A 24,740-nucleotide genomic window follows, 5' to 3' on the forward strand; every position below is an offset into this window, starting at 1 on the left:
ATGCCCCAGAATGCCGTGGTGATCATGCGCTATGGGCCTTACAGCTCAGTTGGACTATCTGTGGAGCACCGTACCTTTCGCCTAGAGGGAATGCAAGGTGGGCAGCAGAGTAAGTGCCAGAACGTGACCCAGTTTCGTGAACCCAGGTCTGAGAATCCATACAAGCTATACCCCCTAAATAGACCTTTCTCAAGTCCAGGCCAATTACTGTCTCCTCTATAAAGTGTTCCCTGAGACCCCAAAACCCCAAAAATGGTTTAACATCTATTCAATATGGCTTCCACTGCTTCAGTATGAGCCAGAACAGTCACATAAACTTACACAGGGTCCCTGAATAGAATATTCTGTCCTGCTTTACACATCGGAATCAGGACTGTTAAGTGACTTTCTAAGGTTATAGAGCTGGAAAATGGTAGAGAATATTTATCCCTTACTCATTCATCTATGCAACACACTTTTATTGAGTACCTGATATATGTAGAGACTCTTCCAGCTCCTTAAATTGAGTGGTTTTGTCAAGTATTCCACAGAAGAATGTAATTCAAGACTAGGAATAAGAAAACTTCAGAAATGATTAAGAAAATTGTGGTACATGTATACAATGGAATATTATTCAACTGTTAAGAATGATGAAGTCACCTCCTTTGCCTCATCTTGGATGGAACTGGAAGATGTTATGTCAAGTGAGGTTAATAAAAAAGAATAGGACAAATGCCAGATTATCTCACTTATAGGTTGAATTTAAGAAAAAAGACCAGAAAAGGAAAATGCAAAGTGAAACATGCACTGGGTGTACTGCACCAATGCAAAAGAATCTAAGGAAGGAGGAGTTGGGAGGGTGTGAGAAATATATTGATGTTTCCATCTATAAATTAACTAATAACTCTCCAATGAAATAAAAAAGAAAAGAGAAAGGAAAAAGAAAGGAAAGAAAGAAAAGAAAAGAAAGAGAAGGAAGAAAGGAAGGAAGGAAGGAAGGGAGGGAGGAAACCTCAGTGCAGTTCTAACAGATCTCTCTGGCCATGGTCGCCAGGAAAAAGAGAGTGGAAATTTTTATTTGCTAAAATCAAATTTGTTATTTAAAAAAAAAAGGTGTGCTTGGTGGTTTGGGAAGTCCAGCAAGTGGCACAGTGAATAAAGTGTTGGACTCAAGCAAATGGTCCTGAGTTCAATCCCCAGCAGCACATGTACCAGAGTGATGTCTGGTTCTCTCTCTCTCTCTCTCTCTCTCTTACTTCTCATCAAATAATAAATAAAAATAAGATATTTGCTTGTTTTGAGAAAGAAAGAGAACCATGATCTGTGACAGGATCAAATCTCAAACCTTGGGCATGTGAATCCTGAACTCAATCATTGAGCCATCTTCCTGGTTTGGAATTACAACTCAATTTAACTTCACAGAGTAAAAAGAAACTAACCAGTTAATAAAGAACAAAGGATGTTCCAAGAGAGGGATTGGTATCTGCAAATGCCAAAATCACAGACAAATAATGTATAGATATTTGTTGAAATGAGTATGAGGTTGGAGAGGAAGATCTTCCAGAGTCATAAAATTTGTAGACAGGAGAGTGAAACTGTATATGAGAACAGATTAGTAGGTGACCAGGAATGGACACAGAGCGATAAATCAAAGAACTGTTGAATGATTCAAGGAAGCTATGATACTAAGTTGCATCAGGACAGCCATAAAGGAGTGCTAAATAAAGTCAAAGCAATGATTCTGTCTGAGAAAATGGATCTGGGGGGGGGGGTGAGTGTCAGAGGTGTCCTTCAGATCCAGTCAGTGTCTAGCTTGAGTGAAGTGCTGACAAATGGAAGTCCTTTACCCTAACATGGACCAGTTTGGAAAATGTGCTCCATTTGGGATATATTAAATTTCATGTGCTTTCAGATATAAAAAATGCAGGTACTGATTTGACCCTGCTATTCTGGAGTTGCCTCTACTGTTCAGTCTCAGTTGAAGCTAGAAAGGTATATGAGTCAATGACTTGTTGAAAACATCTAGAATGAAAAGAGAACCTAGGAGTGAGCCTCTAGGGACTCTATTGTTGGTATGCATGAGACCCCTTCTGTTTCATTTGGTTTAAATCCCCCCTGCTTAACACTATTCTATTTACATAACCACTGTTAACAAGCACCACCCTCCCTCCAGGGCATTGGTGGTTCAGTGATAGGATTCTTGCCTGCTCCGCCCCCTCCTTGTCACACTCTGATTTTTACCAGTCACTTTTCTCTCCACCCTCTCTATGTCACATCCTGTTTCCACCCTACTTGGCAAGTATATATAAAGACAGCATTGTGAGTTTTACAGTACTTGAGTTTAGCTTAGCTCGTCTTAGATTGTGCTGTGTCCTGCATGAATAAAGAGATACTGCCTACAGCTCAACCATGAGTCCCTGGTCATCTGTCTCCCGTCAATGAAGCTCAGCCCGATATATGGCGCCTGAACAGGGACTGACATAAGCCTTGAAACAGAAACCGGCACCAACGTGGGACCTAACCCGCCCATGGCCCAGATAAGTAAACTTGGCTACCCTTCCACCATGGGTTGCCTTTCTACTTATGAAGATGTTTGCCAAAGCCTCTACTGTTTCATTATGAGACAGTTTCTCTGTCTCTGGAACATTTTACTCTGGGCCACACTTCGGTTCCCTGACCGGGAACTTTGGTTTCTTATGACCAGGATCATAGAGCTTGGGAGATGCACGGAGATTTCTCCTTGGACTTTCTGGATTCCCTCTCCCATGTTTCCAGAGGAAAAGGACTGCATTTTGCTCCCGGCCACAATTTGGTTCTTTATGACCATGATCGTAGACCTTGGGATATGCATGGGGATTTCCCCTGGGACTTTCTGGACTTCTTCTCGCATGTTTCCCATGGATAAGGACTACTCTAATTTGAGAAGCGTTCTCCAGTACCCTGGCAGTCCCCAAGAATGGAGACACATGGTTAGTTCTACTCTTCTGATTGGATTCTTTCTTCGATGGGAAGACGCTTTTAAAAATGGGTGCCTGAAGCAATCCAGCAGGAACAGTCAGAAGCACCCTAAATGGAATTTCGAGGAGCTTTTTGGACTAGGACGCTCTCCGGGGACTCTTAATATAGGTCTGCAAGTGTCTATCTTCCTCTCCCACTCTATGTCTTTCCTTCTCTCTCAATTTCTCTCTGTCCTATCCAACAACAATAATAGCAATAACAACAATACAGTAATAACAACAATAACAAAATTGAAAAAATAGCCACCAGGAGCAGTGGATTCGTAGTGCAGGCACTGAGCCCCAGCGATAACACTGAAGGTAAAAAAAAAAAATTTTTTTTGAGGAATTGTCAAACTGTTTTTCATAACTATTGCACCATTTTACATTACACTAACAATGTATGATAGTTCTCATTTCTCCACATCCTTGCCAAGCCTGTTTTTTATTTCTTTTTATTTATGCTTCCTTTAAAAATTGTATATGTGTATAATTTTTTATTTTTTATTATCTTTAGTATGTGTGAAATGTGGTCTCACTGTGATTTTTTTGCATTTCTCTGAAGCTAATGATGTTTCATTTTTAATGTGCTTTTTGTCACTTGTATGTCTTATTTTTTAATATTTATTTATTCCCTTTTGTTGTCCTTATTATTTTTTTATTGTAGTTATTATTGTTGTCGTCGCTGTTGGATAGGACAGAGAGAAATGGAGAGAGGAGGGGAAGACAGAGGGGGGAAAGATAGACATTTGCAGACCTGCTTCACCACCTGTGAAGCGACTCCCCTACAGGTGGGATCCGGTGGCTCGAACCGGGATCCTTATGCCAGTCCTTGCACTTTGCGCCACCTGCTCTACCGCTGACTTTCACTTGTATGTCTTCTTTAAGGAAAGATCTGTTTACATTTTTTCTCATTATCTAATTAATTAGATTGTCCTTTTTTGTCATTGAGTTGAAGAGTCTTCACATATTCCTGATAGTAGATCCTTATCAGATGTGTGATTTGCAGATATTTTCTCCTATTCCGTAGATTTTTTTTCACTCTTTTCTTTTGTTCCATGCACCTTTGGTATTCAAAAAAATTAATTCTTAAAAAAAAAATCAATTGACCACAGGTGTGTTGACTTATTTCTAGACTCTCAATTCTATTCCATTATTCTGCATGTCTATTGTGATGACGTAGCTTTGAGTAATTTTTAAAATCAAAAAGTACAATTTCAACTTTATTCTTTCTCAATATTATTTAACCTCTTCTGAGGTACTTCAAACTCCTTATTAATATCTGAATGAGGCTTTTTCACTTCTGAAAAAAAAACTCAAATTGGGATTTTGTTAAGGGTTGTATTGACTCTATATAAAGTTCTGAGAGTTTTTCAATCCATGCACATGCAATGTCAATTATTTAGGGTTTTCATTTGTTTGTTTTTGTCTTTAGTACTCACTGTTATTTTCAATATACAGTACTTACCCTGGGTAAATCTATTTCTGAGAGTTTTGTGCTTTTAAGTGCTATTGTAATTGGACCTCCTTTCATAATTTCCTTTTCATATTGTCCATAGGGTATGTTAGTTTTGTATCCTGAAATTTTGCTGATTTTCTTAGCTGAATCAGTGGTTTTTGAGGACTCACTTGAGGGTTTTCTAGGTAATGTGCCATCTTCAAATAGAAGTAGCTTTACTTCATCCATTTTGGTGTGAATATATTTTACTTCTTTTTCTTGCCTAATTTCTCTGGCTCAGACATCTAGTACTGTGTTAACTAGAAGTGCCAAAAACAGACACTCTTATCTCGTTCTTGATTTTAGAGGAAAAGCTTTTAGCTTTCCTTTGAGTCATGTTAGCTATGGGAATTTCGTTTACAACTTCTATTATGTTGAGAAAACTTCCTTATATTCCTAGTCTGCTGAGCATTTTTATCATGAAAGAATTTTAATTTTGTCAAATCCTTCCTCTGAATCAATTGAAATGATTCTGTTTTTATGTTCTTTATCCTTTTAATGAGATTTATGACATGTATTGATTTTTTTATGTTGTACCTTTGCACACTTGAGTTGAACCCTTTAGCTACTGAATTTGTTTTGCTAGTTTCTGAATGGGGATTTTTCCCTCAACAGTCACAGTTTTCATTTTTAATATTGTCTCCATCTGGCTTTGGTATTAAGATAATACTTGCTTCATATAATAAAATTGGAAGTGTACTCAACTCTTCAACTTTTGTAAAAACATTTAAAAATTGGATTAATGTTTCTTTAAATGTTTCTCACAATTCATAAGTGAGAACATCTGGTACTGAGTTTTTCTTGGTAGGTAGGTTTTTAACTACTACATCAATCAGTTTACTATAGTAGTTATAAGTTTACTAAGATAATCTTATTTTGCTTGTGGTTTTTCTAGAAATTTGTTCCTTTCATTTAGGTTATCCAGTCTGTTGATACCAGTTCAGTTGTACACAGTATTCCTTACAGTCATTTTTATTTATGTAAAGCTAGTTGGAATGCCCCCGTCTCATTAATTTAGTAGTTTAAGCTTTTGATTTTGTTAGTCAATCTTAGTTTGCCAGTTTTGTTCATCTTTTCAAGGAATCCAATTTTTAGTATAATTTCTATTTGTTATTAACATTTTGTTACAAGATTATAAGATACAATGTATAGTTAGTTCTACACCACTCCCACCACCAAAATTTGGTATCTCCATCCTCCAGCCTCCCAAAGATAACCACCATAGTTCTCTTTGTATAGGTGTTTTTGTTTTCTTTGGACAAATCCTTAGGGAAATTGTCAGATCATAGAGTAGGTCCATTTCTTTCTCCTTTTTTTTTTTTAAGTTTTTTTTTCCTTTTTTGTGGTGGTGAAGGGGTGTTAATGGTTTACAGTGCAGTTATTAGCACATTGATTCAATGTCTTTTCTTCCCATGCTTCATGCAGCAGGACCTCAAGATGCTCTCCACTCCCTCTGCATCCAGAAACATCTGTTTTGGTGCAGTGCACCACATCCAGTCAAAGTTTTACTTTGTGATTTCCCTCTTTGTCCTTACTTTTAGATAGGTCCAGTTCTGAAGAATCTCTGGACTGTTTTCCACAGCGTTGAATCAATATACATTCCCACCAGAGTGTAGAATGATTCGTTTTCACTCATTATCTTTTCCAGGACTCATGTCTATTCTTTCCAATGTATGACATTTTCTTACAGATGTGAAGTGATATCTTATTGTTGTTTTGATTTACATTTCTCTGCTAGTCAGTGACATTGAACAATTTTTTTGTATGTCTGTTGACCATCTGCTATCTCCTTTGGTGGTGATTATGTCTTTTCCCAATTCTTAAATGGGGTTGTTTATTTTTTAGTTACTGAATTTGTAATTTCTTTTTTTCTTTCTTTTTTTTTTTTTAGCCCTTGTGTGAGATATGATATTTAAAGATCTTCTCTCATATGGTAGGGTATCTTTCTGCTTTTGGTTTTATTTTCCTTGATTGTTGGGCTTGATTCTACACAGATATTTCTGAAGCAGAAAAAGTTTTCTAGAAATATTTTTTCCTATGGATTTAATGGTTTCTGATAGTTGACTTCTGTGCATGGTGAGATATGGTGGTCCTGTTTCATTCTTTTGCTTTTTTCCATCCAGTTTTCCCAGTACCATTTATTTAAAAAAATCCTCCAGTTAATGTATTGGACTCACTTATCAAAAATTAGTTGACTATAGGTATGAGAATGACAACTCTTTATATATATATATATATATATATATATATATATATAGAGAGAGAGAGAGAGAGAGAGAGAGAGGGAGAGAGAGAGAGACACAAATGGAAGAGCCAAAGCTTCCTCCACTGTGGTGAGGATCTGGCTCAACCTAGGTTGTGGGGATTAGCAAAACCTTCAGGTCTTTCTTAAAAGTCACCTTCATTTCCATTTTATATAAAAAAAATTTTTAAGGCACCTTCATGGCCAGGCTTCCTTATGCATTCCCACTGAAAATGTCAACACTTTCCTCTATCTCCTTCTTCCATATCTTTCTTCTCTCCTCTTTTATCTTTTTTAATGCCATAAGGATCTAATATGGTACACATTTTACTTGTTTATTAATGATCCTTCTTTCTTACATGATGTATGTTTCAAGGAGTGGCATTCTTCTGCTCTGTTCTCTGCTGTGTCCCAATTTCTGCAACTGTGCCTGGCCTATCTTAAGGATTGATAAGTATAATTTAAAACAAACCTGTATAAAGCCAAACACTAAAGCCACAAGAGGAAGGACTGTGGAGGAAGCAGGAAAGGCAGAATCAGGCTGACACAGGGGACTAGCAACGCTCCCTCTGGGGCACAGAAATGGGAGAGAGCCTGGAGACCAAGGGGGAAAGCAAGAGGAGAATTCCAAGGGACAAATGTGTAATGGGTGTCAAACTGTTATCTGCAGAAAAAGATGAATTTATGATTAATGGAGAACTTAGAAAAAAATATCAAAAACGTGGGAGGAGTTCATCTGTACAATACCTTTGGAGGGTAACTTGGCAGTACATTAAAACTTAGCCACTAGGGAAAGATAGAAACAGGATGGAGGTATGGATCTACCTGCCAACATCCATATCCAGCAGAGAAGCAATTATAGAAGTCCGACATTCCATCTTCTGCACACCATAAAGAATTGTGGTCCATACTCCCAGAGGGGTAAATGTCAGGGGAAGATGACCAGAGGGCTCTGAACCCCAATTCCAACAGGGTCCAGAGAGAGAAGAAAAAAAAATAGGAAGAGCTCTCAGAAGTAGATGTAACATAGAAAGGAAGAGAAGGTAGGACCACAGAAAAAGTGGGCAGACAGCTAGATAATTATAGAAATAATAGTCACCCCATATCTGTGATTTTGGGAGAACTAATGCAGTTTCCAGTGGAGAGAATGGGGACACAGAACTCTCATGGTGGGAAAGGTATGGAATTATACCTCTGTTATCTTATAATTTTGTAAAACAATATTAAATCACAAATAATTTATTTTAATATTTATTTCCTGTTGTTTTATTGTTGTAATTATCATTGTTGTTGCTATTGAGGTCGTCGTCGTTGTTGGATAGGACAGACAGAAATGGAGAGAGGAGGGGAAGACAGAGAGGAGGAGAGAATGATACCTGCAGACCTGCTTCACTGCCTATGAAGTGACTCCCCTGCAGGTGGGGAGCCAGGGACTCAAACCAGAATCCTTATGCTTAACCCGCTGCGCTATTGACCGACTCCCACAAATAATTTTTTTTAATTTAGCTAAGTAGTGTAGAATTCAGCTATTTAATTTCTCAGTTTTTTTTTTTTAAGACATTTACTTATTCTAATGAGAAATAGACCAAGGGGCCGGGTGGTGGCTCACCTGATTAAGTGCAGAAGGAACCAGGTGCACCACTATCTGGCCCTTTAATATTAATTTTACTTTTTAACCAGCAAACTAACTTTGGGAAGGAGACAGGTCAGAGCTTAAATTTGCAGAGAGAGGTGGGCAGCACAAGACAAGCCTGTCAATGTACTAAGGATGGTTCTTGGCCTAGGAAAGAGAAGGTTCAGGAAAAGGTGGGCTGAAGGCTCCTCTGCAGGAGGTGAAGTGGGATAAGGAAGCAGAGAGCACTGACAGCTCTTTCCACAGTAGGGGAGGGGAAAGAGTGTGGCAGGAAGATCAGGGGGAGAAATTTCATGGTACAAGGAAACTTGGGCACTGCAAGCTGTCAGCAGGTGGTTGATTTTTAAAGTTAGCTTTGTATACCCCCTGAATGATAATTCCTATAACAGGATTATAACGTTGGATGCCAGGGCAACCAACATTCAGTGAGGGCCAGTGCAAAATGCCAGGGTATTAATAGAAGCAAAGCAGGGAGCATCCGCTGCCCTCACCCCTGGGTCCTATGCTCCTCCCACCACTTTATACCCATCAGTAATATCACAGCCAGCACTGGAAGGGTTCATTTGCAGGCCCTCAACTATAAAATCTGCATCTGAATTCTGTGTATTTCTCTTAAAATCATAGCCCTTTATCAATTCCAGAAGTCCTGCTGGCTTTGTAAATAAGCCTGATCTTTCCTGAACTTACTATGCCTTAAGCAATCTGGAAAATTTTTGTTCTTTATTACCCACAAATTAGAATAGTTCAGGGAAAAAAAAGAGTCTCAATACTGCTCTCAATACAAATGAAACTGAACTAACCAGTGCTTAGCAAAAAGTTCAAGTAATTTCCCTGGCTATGGTTGCTTCTTGCCCACTGTATTTTAAGTGAGCCAGGTGACCTACTGGAAAGAACTGGAGGGGTTTGAAACTGATCCATAAAAATAGAATGTATCCTTATTTAGCTAAGATGCTTGGTGTGTCATCTTCCAGTAACTAGTATATATGAGCTTGCCTGCGCTATTGGTCAAGAGGATTTCATCCATGCGTAATAGAGAGGGAGATAGGCCTGTCTGTTTGCCTTGACTTTCCCAACCAGCAGTGTTTAAATCATTCACAGATGGTACACAACTCAGCCAGCACTTTGAAGAAGGAGCCTTTTTAGTGTCCCTTCAGTTTATCCAGATCCCCCTTGAAGAATGAGGTGCCACTTCAAAGAGGAAGGCATTCTGCAGGTGGTCTTAACAGCTTCTAGTTGATTTATGCTGGAGTTTAGCCACTGCATTTGCAAAGACTTTGTTGCATGGAGTCTATTTATCTGACCTTTCTTTGAAGAGACAACCCCACAGCAGCTCCTAAGAATAAATGGGTCCTCCATGGAGAGAGGTGGCATTTGGAGGAACTGCAGGAATTCTGGTACTTCCCTGGGTTTGATGTCTTAAGCCCACACAGACTACCTTGCAGCTAGGCTCAACACATCCTGAATTGATGAAAATGGGATGGGAGTCCTTGGGGTAAATATATGATGTTGACTCTAAGGTAGTTTATTGCCTTAATGGAAAAAAAAAAAGAGAGACTCCAAAGGAGGTGTTGAAGTACTTGTTAATTCAATGAACTGTATTAATACTGGTCACCTGGAGTCTACTGGAAGCAGAGGCAGCATGTGATTCAGAGTTGTGTCCTTAAAAGAGGCCCTCTGAGTTGGGTGGGAGCACAGTGGGTTAAGCGCACGTGGTGTGAAGCGCAAGGATCCCAGTTCAAGCCCCTGGCTCCCCACCAGCAGGGGAGTCACTTCACAGGCAGTGAAGCAGATCTGCAAGTGTCTTTCATTCTCTCCCTCTCTCTGTCTTCCCCTCCTCTCTCCATTTCTCTCTGTCCTATCCAACAACAGTGAAATCAATAACAACAACAATAATAACTACAACAACAACATAGAACAATAAGGGCAACAAAAAGGGAAAATAAATAAATATTTAAAAAAAAGAGGCTCCCAATGCCCATGCTTTGTGGCCACATAAGTGAAATGAGGATTTCTCTTATAAGACCTTCTTCCCAGTGGGGAAAGTCATATGCATAACTATGAGAAAGACCCCTGTGTCTCACTCCCCACCACCAGGTATTCATATCTTATTTCTCAGGTATACTATGCCATGAAAGAGAGATGCTGTCCTCAGAAAACAAATCCCAAATAGAGCCCTGTAAGAAAAGCAGCTGTGGGAGTCAGACTGTAGCTCAGCAGGTTAAGTGCAGATGCCGCAAAGCACAACGACCGGCTTAAGGATCCTGGTTCGAGCCCCGGCTCCCTACTTGCAGGGGAGTCACTTCACAAGCGGTGAAGCAGGTCTGCAGGTGTCTATCTTTCTCTCCCCTTCTCTGTATCCCCCTCCTCTCTCCATTTCTCTCTGTCCTATCCAACAGTGACGACATCTATAACTACAATAAAAAAGGGCAACAAAAGGGAATAAATAAATATTTTTAAAAAATTAAAAAAAAAAAAAAGAAAGGCAGCTGCCAGCGGATGGACACCTTTCAGGGATCTGCTTTTCCAATATCCTTCTCATTTATACTGAAAGCATAGTGACCAGCCCTAGTCAGAACCTGCAACCGTACTCTCTCCAGAATCTCCTAGGCCTTAGAGAATTGGCGTTGGATAGTATGAAAGTGGTAACACTTTATCCGGAAGTAGGATGTAAGATGAAAGTGGAGAAGCCATTTGTTCCTGCATTCTTTCTGTCAAACTGGAATCCATGTCCCAGGAGTGTCTTCAGTCAGTATAAAGCAAATTGCCTCCTTTCTACTGATTTAGAGCTTTCCCGCATTCACTCCAGCTTTATCTCCTCTCCTCTGAGAGGGTGCTGTTGGGATCTCCTGAAATCTTTACCTATATCCTGTGACCTACTGGCCATACCAGACTATTTGGGCAGCTTCTTTTAAACAAGCTATGGATTCAAGCTGAGTGCCATCCTCAAAAGGTGTTCAAGAATGAGACAGATGAAGAGGATACAATGACATAAATAAGCCAGAAAAAAAATGTGTCAGGAGAGAGAGGTCAATTAGGGCCACCACTGGGTGCCTAAAGAGTGCTATCTTGTTAATGGAAATGCTTGCTGAGTTACTTTCTGAAGTTCCTTTCTGGATATAGAATTAAAATCACGCAATTAAAATGTTCACAGTTGGGGCTGGATCTTCTCAAACTGACTGAAAGATTAAGAGTGGAAATGCCAACATTTTGAAATAGCAATTGTCTCTGTAATTAAGTGCAATTAACTGGCACAACTGTCTCATTCTTCCTATGTTAGACTGATTGCAATTTAATGACCTTAGAAAACATAGCCCCACCTGACTTTTTTGCTAACCAGAATGCTCACCAATATTTGAAGATAACCAGAAGCAGTGGTTTAGCACAGCAGTAAGAACACCAATGAAAACATGGGGAGAAAAATGGGGGAAACTTGGGGGGGGGATTAGAGATCTGAACTGTTAAATGAAAATTCTTGCTCTGGGCAGGGGTAGATAGCATAATGGTTATGCAAAGATGATCTCAAGTCTGAGGATCTAAAGTCCCAGGTTGAATCCCCTGCACCACCATAAGCCAGAGCTGAGCAGTGCTCTGGTTTATAAAAGAAAAAAAAAAAAAATTTCTCCGAAGCCCTCATGCTCTTGTTCTCTAACAACTTTTTCCATGAAACATCTCTCTCTCAACTTTTTCCATGACAGATCCCCCCCTCCCTCTCTCTCTTATTTTTGCTAGTGACTTAATAACAGCTTATAAGTTTGCAGGAATACAGTTCTCCACCATATCTACTACCAAAGCTCTATGCACCCCTGCCCCTAAACATAACCACCATAATTCTTAGAAACAGGTTGGCTAATTCTCTCTCTCTCTCTTTTTTTCTTTTGCAAACATGTTTCAATTTCTTATATTCTGCATATGAATGAAACCATGTAGTAGTTGTTAATGATAGTTCATAATAAAGGAAAAAGAAAGCATGCAAGTGGTTTCCAAAATACAGATTTGCAAAGAAAGAATAACACATTAGCTGTTTTAAAACCAATTTTCTGAGGGCTGAAGAGTGGCACACCTGGCTAAGTGCACATATTACTATGCCCAAGGACCCAGGTTCAAGCCCCTAGTCCCCACCTGCAGGGGGAAAGCTTCACAAGTGGTGAAGCAGGGCTGCAGGTGTATCATCTCTACTTTAAAATGAAAGAGAGAAGGGGGAAAAAAAAGAGAGTGGGGGTGGGGAGAAGGACTCAAAAATTCTTTGTAGAGAAAGCTCTGAGAACAGATCATATGGGTCTGGGTCAAACTGAAACCATGTCCAACATTGCTCAGGTCTCTGGGCTTCTCAATAAAATTGGGGGCCTATCAGAACCAGCTCCAAGGAAGGTATCCACCAGGGTTGAACAATAGCTGTGAATCATAGGAGATCCGACAGGTTGTTGTCATCCATAAGGACATCTACACACCATCTTCTTTCCAAGGATCATAGCCTTTCCTGAGGGTTCCTTCAATTTCTTTTGTTGTTTTTGTTATTGTTGTTGAAGCTGTCAGTGTAGCAATCTGCGACCAGATTATTCTAGAGGTTGTTCTATGTCATACATTTCCAGCTCTCTCTTTTCCAGCTGTGTTGACTGAAGATGGACACCAGGTCATCCTAGAAAAGGTAGAAGAGTGGAATGTGGTAGAACTCATGGTGAATGGAGAAATTGTCTTTCAATGCAACATCAAAGACTTAGAGTTTGGTAAGCCCTTGGTTTTCTTCCCTTTTCTGAGGGCTACTTCAATTTCTTTTTGTTGTTGTTGTTGTTGTTGTTGAAGTTGTCAGTGTGCTGTGCCCAGATTCAAACCAAGTTCCCTTGTGACTATGAAGTTTTTACTGAAAGCACTCTATTCTGCATCACATAACTGTGTATACTCTAGACCACCCAGCAAAATGCTGGGTACTCCGGGTCTCTTCCAAGAACACTAGGAAGAATAGATCTCACTGCATGTGGCACAAAGCGCAAGGACTGGCGCAAGGATCCCAGTTCGAGCCCCCGGCAGGCGATGAAGCAGGTCTGCAGGTGTCTATCTTTCTCTCCCCCTCTGGCCTCCCCTCCTCTCTCCATTTCTCTCTGTCCTATCCAATGACAGCAGCAGCAACAACAATAATAATAACCACAACAATGATGGAACAACAAGGGCAACAAAAGGGGAAAAAATGGTCTCCAGGAGTAGTGGTTTCATGGTACAGGCACTGAGCCCTAGCAATAACCCTGGGGGGAAAAAATAAAAGAATAGATCTCACACATAGGTGGAAAGTAAGAAATAAGAAAAGAAAGGGGAAAACACACACAAGGTGATACGTGAACTGTATGTAGTATATTGCAACAAAGTAAAGAATGCCAGAGAAGGAAGGAGACAGGAAGTGGGGAGAGGTTCTTGAGGACCCAGTACATGATGGTGGAGAAAGACTTGAATGAGAGGCTGAGCAATGTACAGACACCTACTACGGGGAGATGAGAAGCTATGCCTATGTGTCAACAACTGTCCTGTAACCATCATTTCCTCCCAGTAAAAATATTTAGAAAAGAAAAAGAAGAGAGAGAAAGAACAGAAAGAAAACGAAGTTTTAGGGGCTTGCTTATGTGTGAGGATCTGGGTTGGAGCCCCTGCTCCCCACCTGCAAGGGGGATCATTTCACAACCAGTGAAGCAGTTCTGCAGGTGTCTCTCTCTTCCTCTTTATCTCTACTTCCCCTCTTAATTTCTTTCTGTCCTATCAAATGAAGTTAAAAAATATATGTAATCTTTAAGTACTAGTTTCTTTCATTTGAGGTAAAAAAAAAAATGAAAGAAAGAGAAAGAAAGGGAGTTTCAGGGTCAGCAGATTAGCTCAGTTGGATAGTGCACTGCTTCATCATGTACACAGCCCAAGTTCAAACCCAGTCCCCACTTCAGTGAAGGAAGCTTTGGTGCTGTCATCTCACTCACTCTCTCCCTTTCTGCTTCAATCTCTACAAAAAAGAAGGAGGAGGAGAAGTTTTTAAACCTAAACCTCAAATGATATGGGAATCTAGAAATAATAAATAAACTGGGGAGTCGGGCGGTAGCGCAGCAGGTTAAGCGCAGGTGGCACAAAGTGCAAGGACTGGTGTAAGGATCCCAGTTCGAGCCCCCTGCTCCCCACCTGCAGGGGAGTCGCTTCACAAGCGGTGAAGCAGGTCTGCAGGTGTCTATCTTTCTCTCCCCCTCTCTGTCTTCCCCTCCTCTCTCCATTTCTCTTTGTCCTATCCAACAATGAAGACATCAATAACAACAACAACAATAAACACAATGATAAAACAAGGGCAACAAAAGGGGATAAATAAATATTTTAAAAAATTAATTTAAAAAAAGAAATAATAAACTGCTTTGTGTATAGTTTAAAATGGTATGTTTTATTACTATTTACCTCACAGTAGGTTTTGTTCCACTTGGTTATTCTATCTAAATTTGCCAATGCTGTTAGAACATCTAGATGCCGTCAACATAAGACACTATCAACAATATTCTGAGAAATTCCTTGCCCCAGGGAGCTTTTGACCTGGCAGGCTGGCATCATGAGGCCACACTCTGATCAAAAGTAAAAGCTTCTACAATCCATTAATACTCTATTAAAGGCTAGTTAATAGTATAAGTGCCTCTGGCCTTTCAAAATGCTCCCCTAGTAGCAGCTATTTATGTTGTGCTTGTTTTGCCACAAGGCTTTTCACTGGGGCTCAGTGCCTACACAACTCCACTGTTCCCAGAGATCATTTTTTTCATAGGAGGTTGAAAGAAGAGATAAGGAGATAAAGAGAGAGACGAAAGATATTTCTTTAGCCTCTAGGGTTATTACAGGGCTCCACACCTGCACTAAGGATCCACTGCTCCTAAGACCATTTTTTTCCCTTTTTTGTGGGGGGGGGGGGAATAGGACAGAGAGAAATTGAGAGAGGAGGGGAACACAGAGAGAGAAAGATAGACACCTGCAGATGTGCTTCACTGCTTGTGAGGTTTGTGAACCCTAACCCAACTGGCGGGAAGCCCAGGGCTGGAACTGTGATCCTTGCGCAAGTCCTTGTGCTTCGTGCTATATGGCTTAACCTGCTGTACCATCACCTGGCCCCCCCCCCAAAAGATATTTACAGCACTGCTCCACCACTTATATAGTTTATTCCCCTGCAGGGAGGGACAAGGGCTTGAATCTGGGTCCTCACATATGAGGACTCCTTTGCTCTACAAGGTGCACCGCCACCCAGACCCTCTGTGTATATATCATATATGACAAAGTTGTATATGAAGCTGGTAAAAGAAAATTTTGTCTATTTCCCTAGGAGGTGATGGTAAACTAGATCCGATATGCCAGGAGGCCAGGACAGCTGTACTAAATGCTTTCTGACCTCCTCTCTGGAACACACAGAACAAGGTAACACAACAGTAGATGCCTCTAGCCATTCTGTGAGGCAAAAATAAATGATCACTGGGCCATGAACACTGGATGCTCACAGAACAAGGTAACACCAGCTTGCTCTTCAGTCTGCACAGAATAAGGTTTCTCACCAGCCTGCAAGAAAAGGGGGCACTCAAAAATATTAAAAACCACGGCATCTTAAGCATCTCTCAGTGTCAACCCATAGGGAAAGTCCTTTCAATATCAAATACACATTGAGCTGAAGGAAATAATAAAATGCAATATAATAACAACACACCATCCCTTACTAATAACACATAGTTGCCAGAAGCATCATCTGAGCTTCCATTCTGTAGTAAGTGAAAAGTTAAGAACAGGTAAAAATTAAAGATTGGGAGTGGGGAGGAGGTAGGGGATGGGAGAACAGTGAACTAAATCTGAAACCATCCTAAGAATCTAAGCTAAAAATGAGTATCAGTCTTTGAAAACCTAACTTTTTCTATATATTTTATTCTTGCTCCAAATATAATCAATATTTAATATGATAATATACAATCACCTAAAGCCAATCTTATCATTTTTCTTCTCTGAAACAGGAAGATCATCTGTCTTTTTTGACTTAGCCAGTCCAATAGTTTCTTCTATAGAGGCCATAAAAAGGGCCAGGACAGAAGGGTTAAGTGGTTTTCCTGTCCCTTTAGAGGAAACCACAGCCCTGCAGAGTTAGAGAAGACTTTCCATTCTGGTCGGTATGAAAAAAACTTTTTTTTCCCTTTACTTTCAGGTGTTATGCACCAAACTGTAATATATATCCTTAGCTAAAAAGTAAAATATAGGGAGAAATACAGATATTGATCTAGTGATGTTAAATGTGAGGTCATGGTAAGAAATCATCACATCTCTCAGAAGGAAGATGTTTCCTTCATGGAATATTCTGGAATCCTGGGTGCCCTGCTGAAAGAAAAGAGAAGGGCTTTCAGTTGCAGGGCACAGCCCTCAGGGCTAGGAGCTTCTCTGCACCTGGATAGCAATCCTTTCCATTGTGCTGCAAATCTTCCTGCTTCCCAGGATATCAAAGGCATAGAGAACTCTATGAAACCATTCCTACAAGTTGCTTCTTGCACATAATGAAATAGGGAATATAATTTCCATTTCCAGTCCAAGCTTCTTCTATCAGATTTTACCAGAGATCACAAATCACCTAGTACTCTGGAAATATTTAATCATCCTTATTGATAATCTGATGCAAAAAAAAAAAAAAGAAAATCTTCCTTCACATACTGGTTACTGGTTTGCATATGTCTTTAGTAGTCCTAAAATTAATCCCTTTTTATCAAAGGCCAGTTTAAGTTATTATAGACTTTGTATTCTTTTTTCACACAGAAGAAATACACTTTGAAATAAAGTAAAAGGTATAAAGGTATATATAAGGTATAAATTGGATAATATTTTGGGGTTTTTTTGGTATATTTAAATTTGGATTTCTTCTATTGATGCGTGGACATTAGTCAAAGGAAGCATAAATAAAAATTATTTCACCAATATAGCTGACTTTTTAGTGAGTTACTAATAGTTCACAAGATTACAAGGTATCAATCTGCATCACACACAGCACCACAGGTGTATGTCCTCCCCTTCCTTCATCCTGGCTCTCCCCACTGCCCCCCCAGGATAATCAACATATTTTTCACAAAATCTTAGCTACAGTTTAACTGCTTTTGCTTTCTTTTAAAAAATCTCATATATTTCAGTTCTTGATCTTGTACATATGAGCAAAACCACCCAATAGTGGTCTTTCAGAGAAATGCAAGTCATTTGGTGACAGCTATAAATTATAGCAACAAGAGTTCTTGAGCACAAACACCAAATTATAGAACCTCAAGTCATTATAAATGACAGCAAAAATGAGAAAAACAAACAAAAAGATGTAATAAAGGTTAGAAAGTACTTGAAAGAAAATATCATTTTAAAAGACATACAGGACTGTGTACATGTAAATGTGTTATACATAAAATTACTGTATGATTTATATATAAACATCTTAATGTAAATACATTGAAGAAAGTCTTTTGAATGGTTCTTGTCTCATAGTTCTTTGCTTGAACATCCTCTATCCATTTCTTTCTCCCCTTCATTCTTTAAAGTTGTCTCATACGTCTATGGCTTGTGTTTCTGGGTCTGTTTAGTGTATTATCTAGTTGAAAATTATATATTCCTTCGTTGTTTCTTTCCCCATTAGTACTTCTTTCAGTAACTCTTAAAGACAGGTCTGGGAATGGCAAATTTCTTTAGTTTTTGTATGTCTGGTAAGGTTTGGATTGCTCTTCCATAGATGAATGATACTCTTGTAGGGTGAAGTATGCATAGCTGTCACTGGTTATCTTTCAAAACTTTGAGTATACCACTCTAGTCTCTCCTGGATTCCACGCAGAAAAATATGGTGTCAGTCTGAATACATTGCCTTTATAGGTCACTTTCTTTATTTCCCTGGAAATCTGAAAAAAAAATTTGTCCTTGATTTTGATAGTTTAATAATGATGTGTCTTAGCACAGGTCTATTTGAGTTTAGAAATTTAGGCATTCTCTTTTAAAATTTTTTTGTTTAATTTAGTTATTATTGGGTAGAAACAGAGAAATTGAGAGGGGAGATGGAGATAGAGACAGAGATAGATAGATAGATAGATAGATAGATAGATAGATAGATAGATAGATATAGAGAGAGACCTGCAGCCCTGCTTCACCACTCCTGAAGCTTTCCCCCTACCAATGGGGACCAGGGGTTTGAACTGGGTCCTTGTACACTGTAATGTATGTACTTAACCAGGTGTGCCACTACCTGGCCCCAAATTTAGGCATTGTTGCTGCTTCCTGAGCATCTACATACTGATCATATCCCAGCTTTGGAAATATGTCTGCTATTATTTCTTTGAATATAGTTTCTGCTCCCGTCTTTCTCTCCTCTCCTTCTGAGACCCCTATAATTCTGGTATTTGCTTTGCTAATGGTGTCTTCAGTTTCTTGAAGAGTTGTTTCATTTTTCCTAAACCTTGTTTTATCCTACTTTGAAGAGAAAAAGTATGGCCAGTTTGTTTTCTATTTCTGAAGTTCTCTCTTTTACTTGGGTATGTCTACTTCCTTGACTTGCTATTTAAGACTGGAATGTCTTCAACGTGTCCTTCATACTCTATAACTCTGTTTTCAAGTTCTCCATGTCCTGTCAAGTGACTCCTCGAAGTCATGGATTTCTTTCTTAACCCATTTCTCCATATTAAACTGAAACCTTTATATTTCTTCAAATTTCCTGACAATGTATTTCCTAAATTCCTTTTCTGATAGCTCTTCTAAATTTGCCTTGTTAATTTTCTGGCCCTCATCTTGGTTTAGAAGAACCAGCATTTCCCTAGATTTACCCATCTGTTTTGGTTTCTATTGTTGTCCACAAATGGTGCCAGGTTCTGCTTTGTGTGTGAGTTGCAGAGGCAGGAGAGGAGCTTTGAAGAAGTGACATAGTACTATGGCACCTGATGTCCCTAATCTGGGAGGGTTGAGGAGGAAGAGATACCAGGCCTCCTTCTCTTCCAAGACTGTTTCCTGAAGTGGAAACCCTGCCCCTTTGCCCTACTCTGATGTGCCCTCCTCCCAGGCCATACTTATGCCCCTAGAATCACCCCCATACACACACACACACACGCACACACACACACACATCCTAGAGATCTGATTTCCTTCCTGTCATGAACAGAGCAGAAGGGCAGGGGAAGCAAGATTGCACATATTCCAAGGAAATTCTGAGTGTATCAAGTTTCTAGGAGATGCCTGTGCCAAGGGGTGTGTGTTCCAGTTTAGATAATAGTTAAATGATGTATGAGTCAGTTTTACTGGGAATAAAAAAAATTACAGGTTTTCCTTTGGGTGTTAGACTTGGAGAGGTGGGTGGGCATCTGCATGCAGGACTATTATTTATTCCACATTATAAATGTTTTCAGGGATATGACTTTCACTTTGCAGGTGAATTTGGTGGGGAGGAGAACTTTTCAAAAAAAATTATCAAAATTAAAGTCAGGAATTTGGCAATGAAGTGGTTCATCTGTCTCCGAGACCTAACTTCTCTGTCATTAAGAAGAGCTTTCTTGGGAGTGGGGTGGTAGTGCAGCGGGTTAAGCACAGGTGGCGCAAAGCGCAAGCAAAGCGCAAGGGCCGGCGTAAGGATCCTGGTTCGAGCCCCTGGCTCCCCACCTGCAGGGGAGTTGCTCACAGGTGGTGAAGAAGGTCTGCAAGTGTCTATCTTTCTCTCTCCCCTCTCTGTCTTCTCCTCCTCTCTCCATTTCTCTGTCCTATCTAACAACGACAACATCAACAACAATAACTACAACAACAATGAAAAACAACAAGGACAACAAAAAGGGAAAATAAATAAATATAAAAAGAAAGAAAGAAGGAAGGAAGAGCTTTCTTTGGAGTTGGGTGTGTAACTCGCTGGTAGAGTGACTGCTTTTGCATGAGGAGGGGCTGGATTTGATCCCCCACAGACCTGCCCCATCCAAAAGAAAAGAGCAAAACAAATTTTCTCTTTGGAAATGCAATCATTTTCTTCTAAAGAAACATGCAGCCATCCTCCTCTATGCTATGTCTTCTTTTTTTATTAACTTAATTTTTATTAGTGACTTAATAATGATTTACGAGGTTAAAAGATTATAGGGTATAGTTTCACACCAGACTCACCACCAAAGCTCTGTGCCTCTCACTTTGATAACCACCAAAATTCTCACAAAGTCTTGGGTAAAATTTGGCTACCTCTTCCTTTTTTCTTTTGTTTTTTTTGAAAATTCCTGTGTTATAATTATTTATTTTCATTCATTTACTCATTCATTCATTCATTCATCTTAACTGCCACCATGACTATCACTGGAACCTGGTGCCTCCATGAATATACTGCTCCTGCTGGCATTTTTTTCTTTTTTTTTTTTCTTGCATTCATTTGATAAGGCAGAGAGAAACTAAGAGGGGAGGAGGAAATAGAGAAGGAGAAAGAAAGAGATCAGCAGCTCTGATTCACACTGCTCATGAAGCTTCCCCTCTGTAGTGGGGGCCAGGGTCTTGAACCCAGAACCTTAAGCTTGGCAATGTGTATTCTCAATCACATGCACCATGACCCAGCCCCTTAACTATTTATAGTTTACACATGTGTGAATCCATCTGTTAGTTGCTTTTTCATATTCTTACTTATTTCACTAAATTGTATTTCTTTTTATACATATCTCTCCTTGCACAGAAATGTGGTTTGTTCAGGTCTGAAGGTAGAAGTGCTCCGAGTCTCAGTCAGCTAAATATTTAGGTCCCTTTTAATGCTTTTTAAACACCATATTTTTTGTTTGTTTTTAGATAAAGACAGAGGAGAGGGAGAGAAAGAGAGAGAGAGAATATAGACCACCACATCAAATGTCCTTTCAGTGCAATGAATTGGACTTGAACCTGGGTTGCACACATGGGAAAGTAGTACACTATCCAAGTGTGCTGTTTTGCCATCTCAAATGTCATTTTTTGTAAAGTTTATTACATTTGTTTTATGAGAATGAAAGAGAAGGAAAATGAAAGAAAGAAAGAAAGAAAGAAAGGAAGGAAGGAAGAAAGGAAGGAAGGAAGGAAGGAAGGAAGGAAGGAAGGAAGGAAGAAAAGAGGAAAGAAGGAAGGAAGGAGAAAGAGTAAAAGGAAGGAAGGAAGGAGACAGAAAGAAAGGAAGGAAGGAAGGAAGGAAGGAAGGAAGGAAGGAAACCAGAGTATCACTCCCATACATGATGCTGGAGGAAAAATTCAGGACCTCATGCATTTAAGTTCCGTTTCACCACTGTTAGAGATGTGGCTAGGCAAGCAAAAGACTCCTGGTTGCCACGAGGGATTACTCAACCAAAATGTAGGTGTGTGTAGGTGATGGGTGCCTCCAGAAGAAGTTGTGACACAGGTCGTTATGACCAGAAAAAAAAAACAGCAATTATGAAATATTACTCCACCTGTTGCTATGTTGCCAAAAACTGCCCTAACTGGCACCATGCTGTTGTCCGATGTTGACCACCTCAACAACCTAATAGTTCTTCAATCTATAAAAAGGTCTCTCCTTGAGAGCACAGGAATTCTCATCCTGGAGAAACTACATGTGTCTATGCTTGAATTTCCCTTTGCTTTCCTGTCCCAATAAACGCTTTACTGACCTGAGACCAACAGTGTCTGAGACCAACAGTGTATTCTCCTTCCAATCTCCAGTCAGAATTTGGGACCACCATTTGTCACCTGTTACACCATCGCACCACCTCTTAGGCTACTTACACCCCATTTTAAGCTTTGTGAAAAGTCAAATTGGTTACACTGTTGTTAGAACATGTAAAAAAAGTACAACTTTGGAATAAAATTACGAGCATAACTCTTACTGGCTTTACAATGAAAATTTGTATCTATAATCTTTTCATCTACTTTAAATTTTTTTTAAAGAGTGGCAATTTTTAGCAGTCTCCCTGGATTTACTGCCTGGAGTTTCACCATCTGTACCTGTTCTTTGTACCTTTGAAAATCTGAGGGGCCGAGTGGTGGCAAACCTGGTTGAGCACACCTGTTACCATGCACAAGGACTGGGGTTGAATCCCTGTCCCCATTTGCAGGTGGAAAGCTTTGCAAGTGGTGAAGTAATGCTGCAGGTGTCTCTCTATCTCCTCCTTCCCTCATGATTTCCGACTGCCTCTATCCAATAAATAAATAAAGATAAAAAAGAGAGAAAGAAAATTTGACAAGCAGTGAAGATACAGTGCTTCAGACAGAGCATGGAACTTGCATGCCTAAGGCTCCCAGTTCAGTCCCTGGCACTGCATGTACTGAAATGGTGCTTTATCTTCTCTCTCTCTCTCTCTCTCTCTCTCTCTCTCATGAAATGTCCTCTCTATATCATATGAAATAAAAAATAAAACTGAAGGGGTTGGGCGGTGGCACAGTGGATTAAGCGCATGTGGCGCAAAGTGCAGGGACCTGCGTAGGGATCCCAGTTCGAGCCCCCGGCTCCCCACCTGCAGGGGAGTCGCTTCACAGGCAGTGAAGCAGGTCTGCGGGTGTCTATCTTTCTCTCCCCCTCTCTGTCTTCCCTTCCTCTCTCCATTTCTCTCTGTCCTATCCAACAACGAACTACATCAACAATGGCAATGACAATAACCACAACGAGGCTACAACAACAAGGGCAACAAAAGGGGGAAAAATGGCCTCCAGGAGCGGTGGATTCATGGTGCAGGCACTGAGCCCAGCAATAACCCTGAAGGAAAAAAATTAAAATAAAATAAAACAATAATAAATAAAACTTAAAAAAACAACTTGATAGATAAACAATACTTGTGCAAAAGACCCCATACAACAGAAATGTTTTTAAAAGCAGTGCTGGGTGCTGGAAAGTTAGTTCAGTGGGTAGGGTATATGCCTTTTGTCATGCACAATGTACACGTTCTAGCTCCAGTACTACACAGGAGATGCCATTTGTGTGGAGTGGAGGTGTCTTCCTCTCTATTTAAATTTATTTCTTTCAGCCTTCTTATCTGAATAAGTTGATTTTTAATTTTATTTATTTTATTTATCCATTTATTAGAAAGAAACTGAGATGGAAGAGGGAGACGGAGGAGAGAGAAAGAGAGACACCTAGATTATTATGTCACTGCACTGGGGCTTGAACCTGAGCCCTTGCTCATAGTAATGTGTGCACTCAGCTAAGTTCACCACAAACCGGCCCTTTTCCTTAGCTGCCAGGCAGTGGTGAAATCACACATATCTGAACCCCAGGTCCTGTTTTAAAAAATATATAGTGCTAGGACATTTGAGCAGTAGGGGAATGCAAAGAATGTCAAAGGTCTCTCTGCATGTTCTCAGTGGGAGGACTTGAACACATATCCCTGACAAGGTAACACTGAGATCTGATGCTCAGATCTATGTCAGCTCTTCAGTCTTACCTTGTGGACTTTGCAAGCACCAGAAGAGAGGACTTCTCAGATGTCCATGGGTACATATCCTGTGGGTGCCAAGCTTCCAGGAGAAACTCACAATTGGCCAAAGTCAAGTGGAAGACAAAATGTCAACCCAGGTTGCTATCATAAGGCATGGAGAAAATTTCCCCCCAAAAGTAGAGAATTAGCTGGAAAGGATATACCTGTGGTTATTTGGATAATCATGTAATTAGATGTTCCACTCCTGACTGTGAACTCATGTTCTGGCTCAGGAAGGGAGAGTGAATCCTGTCTATGTCAGAAGCTGCCTTCCACTGCCCCATACCCAAGGTCACAAAGTGGGCACAGGGAAAACTGAGTCACATTAAACTGATAAAAGGAAATAATACGGTAAATGGTATTGAAATAAAATGTTCCCCAGCTCCATGAAGGAAAGGCAGGCAGGTCTGCTGTTCTTGCATTTCAGTAAACATAGAGGACTAGAAATGTAACCAATCTGGTTGAATCATTTCATTAACTAAATTGTATGCACTTGTATCTTGGCACTCAGGGTTGGGTGTGGAATGTGGCCAATCCACCTTATCCTTTGTCTTACCTGATTGGTGCACCTTGTAACCAATCAAAATGTATCTTTTCCAACCACCCTATATATAAATATCTAAATTAGGTGAGTAATCTAGCAGTGGCAGGAGTCAGCTAGATTCTGCTGGTGTAATAAAGTATCTCCCTGCAGTCCACATGGTTTCAGCCTCAGACTCATTCTTTGGATCTTCAACACCTGGAGCTGTAACACCCTTGAGCTGTAACAGCTCACTTGGAGCTGTTCTGTGGATATATTTTCCTTAACAGTATCATGACTGCATGGTCATTGGCCTGGTGGGGGAGTCTATAAGAGGAGGGCAGCCTGGGGGCAGCTGGAGGGCAAGTGTCCAGACTTAAAGGGGCAGATGCATCCTCTGGCTTTGCAGGAGGAGGCAGAGCAAGCGGGACTGATTTTATGAAGTTCTCCAGAGCCAGAAAGAAACCTGGA

General features: G+C 40.1%; 1 protein-coding gene across 2 annotated transcripts in view; it reads left to right on the forward strand.

Moving 5' to 3' along the window:
- The window catches only part of C1H10orf53 (chromosome 1 C10orf53 homolog), a 28,317-nt gene continuing 3,577 nt past the window's right edge, over nt 1-24,740 (forward strand). The window contains exons 1-3 of one of the 2 annotated variants that reach the window (XM_060203574.1): nt 1-97; nt 12,953-13,072; nt 15,667-15,758. In XM_060203574.1, the coding sequence (XP_060059557.1) occupies nt 1-97; nt 12,953-13,072; nt 15,667-15,731 (282 nt within the window). In that variant the 3' untranslated portion in view covers nt 15,732-15,758. Of the gene's footprint in view, nt 98-12,952; nt 13,073-15,666; nt 15,951-24,740 lie in introns of those variants that run through there. The other variant, XM_007526486.2, reaches the window with a different exon arrangement.

Source organism: Erinaceus europaeus, chromosome 1, assembly GCF_950295315.1.
Source record: "Erinaceus europaeus chromosome 1, mEriEur2.1, whole genome shotgun sequence".
Classification (NCBI taxonomy): Eukaryota; Metazoa; Chordata; class Mammalia; order Eulipotyphla; family Erinaceidae; genus Erinaceus; species Erinaceus europaeus.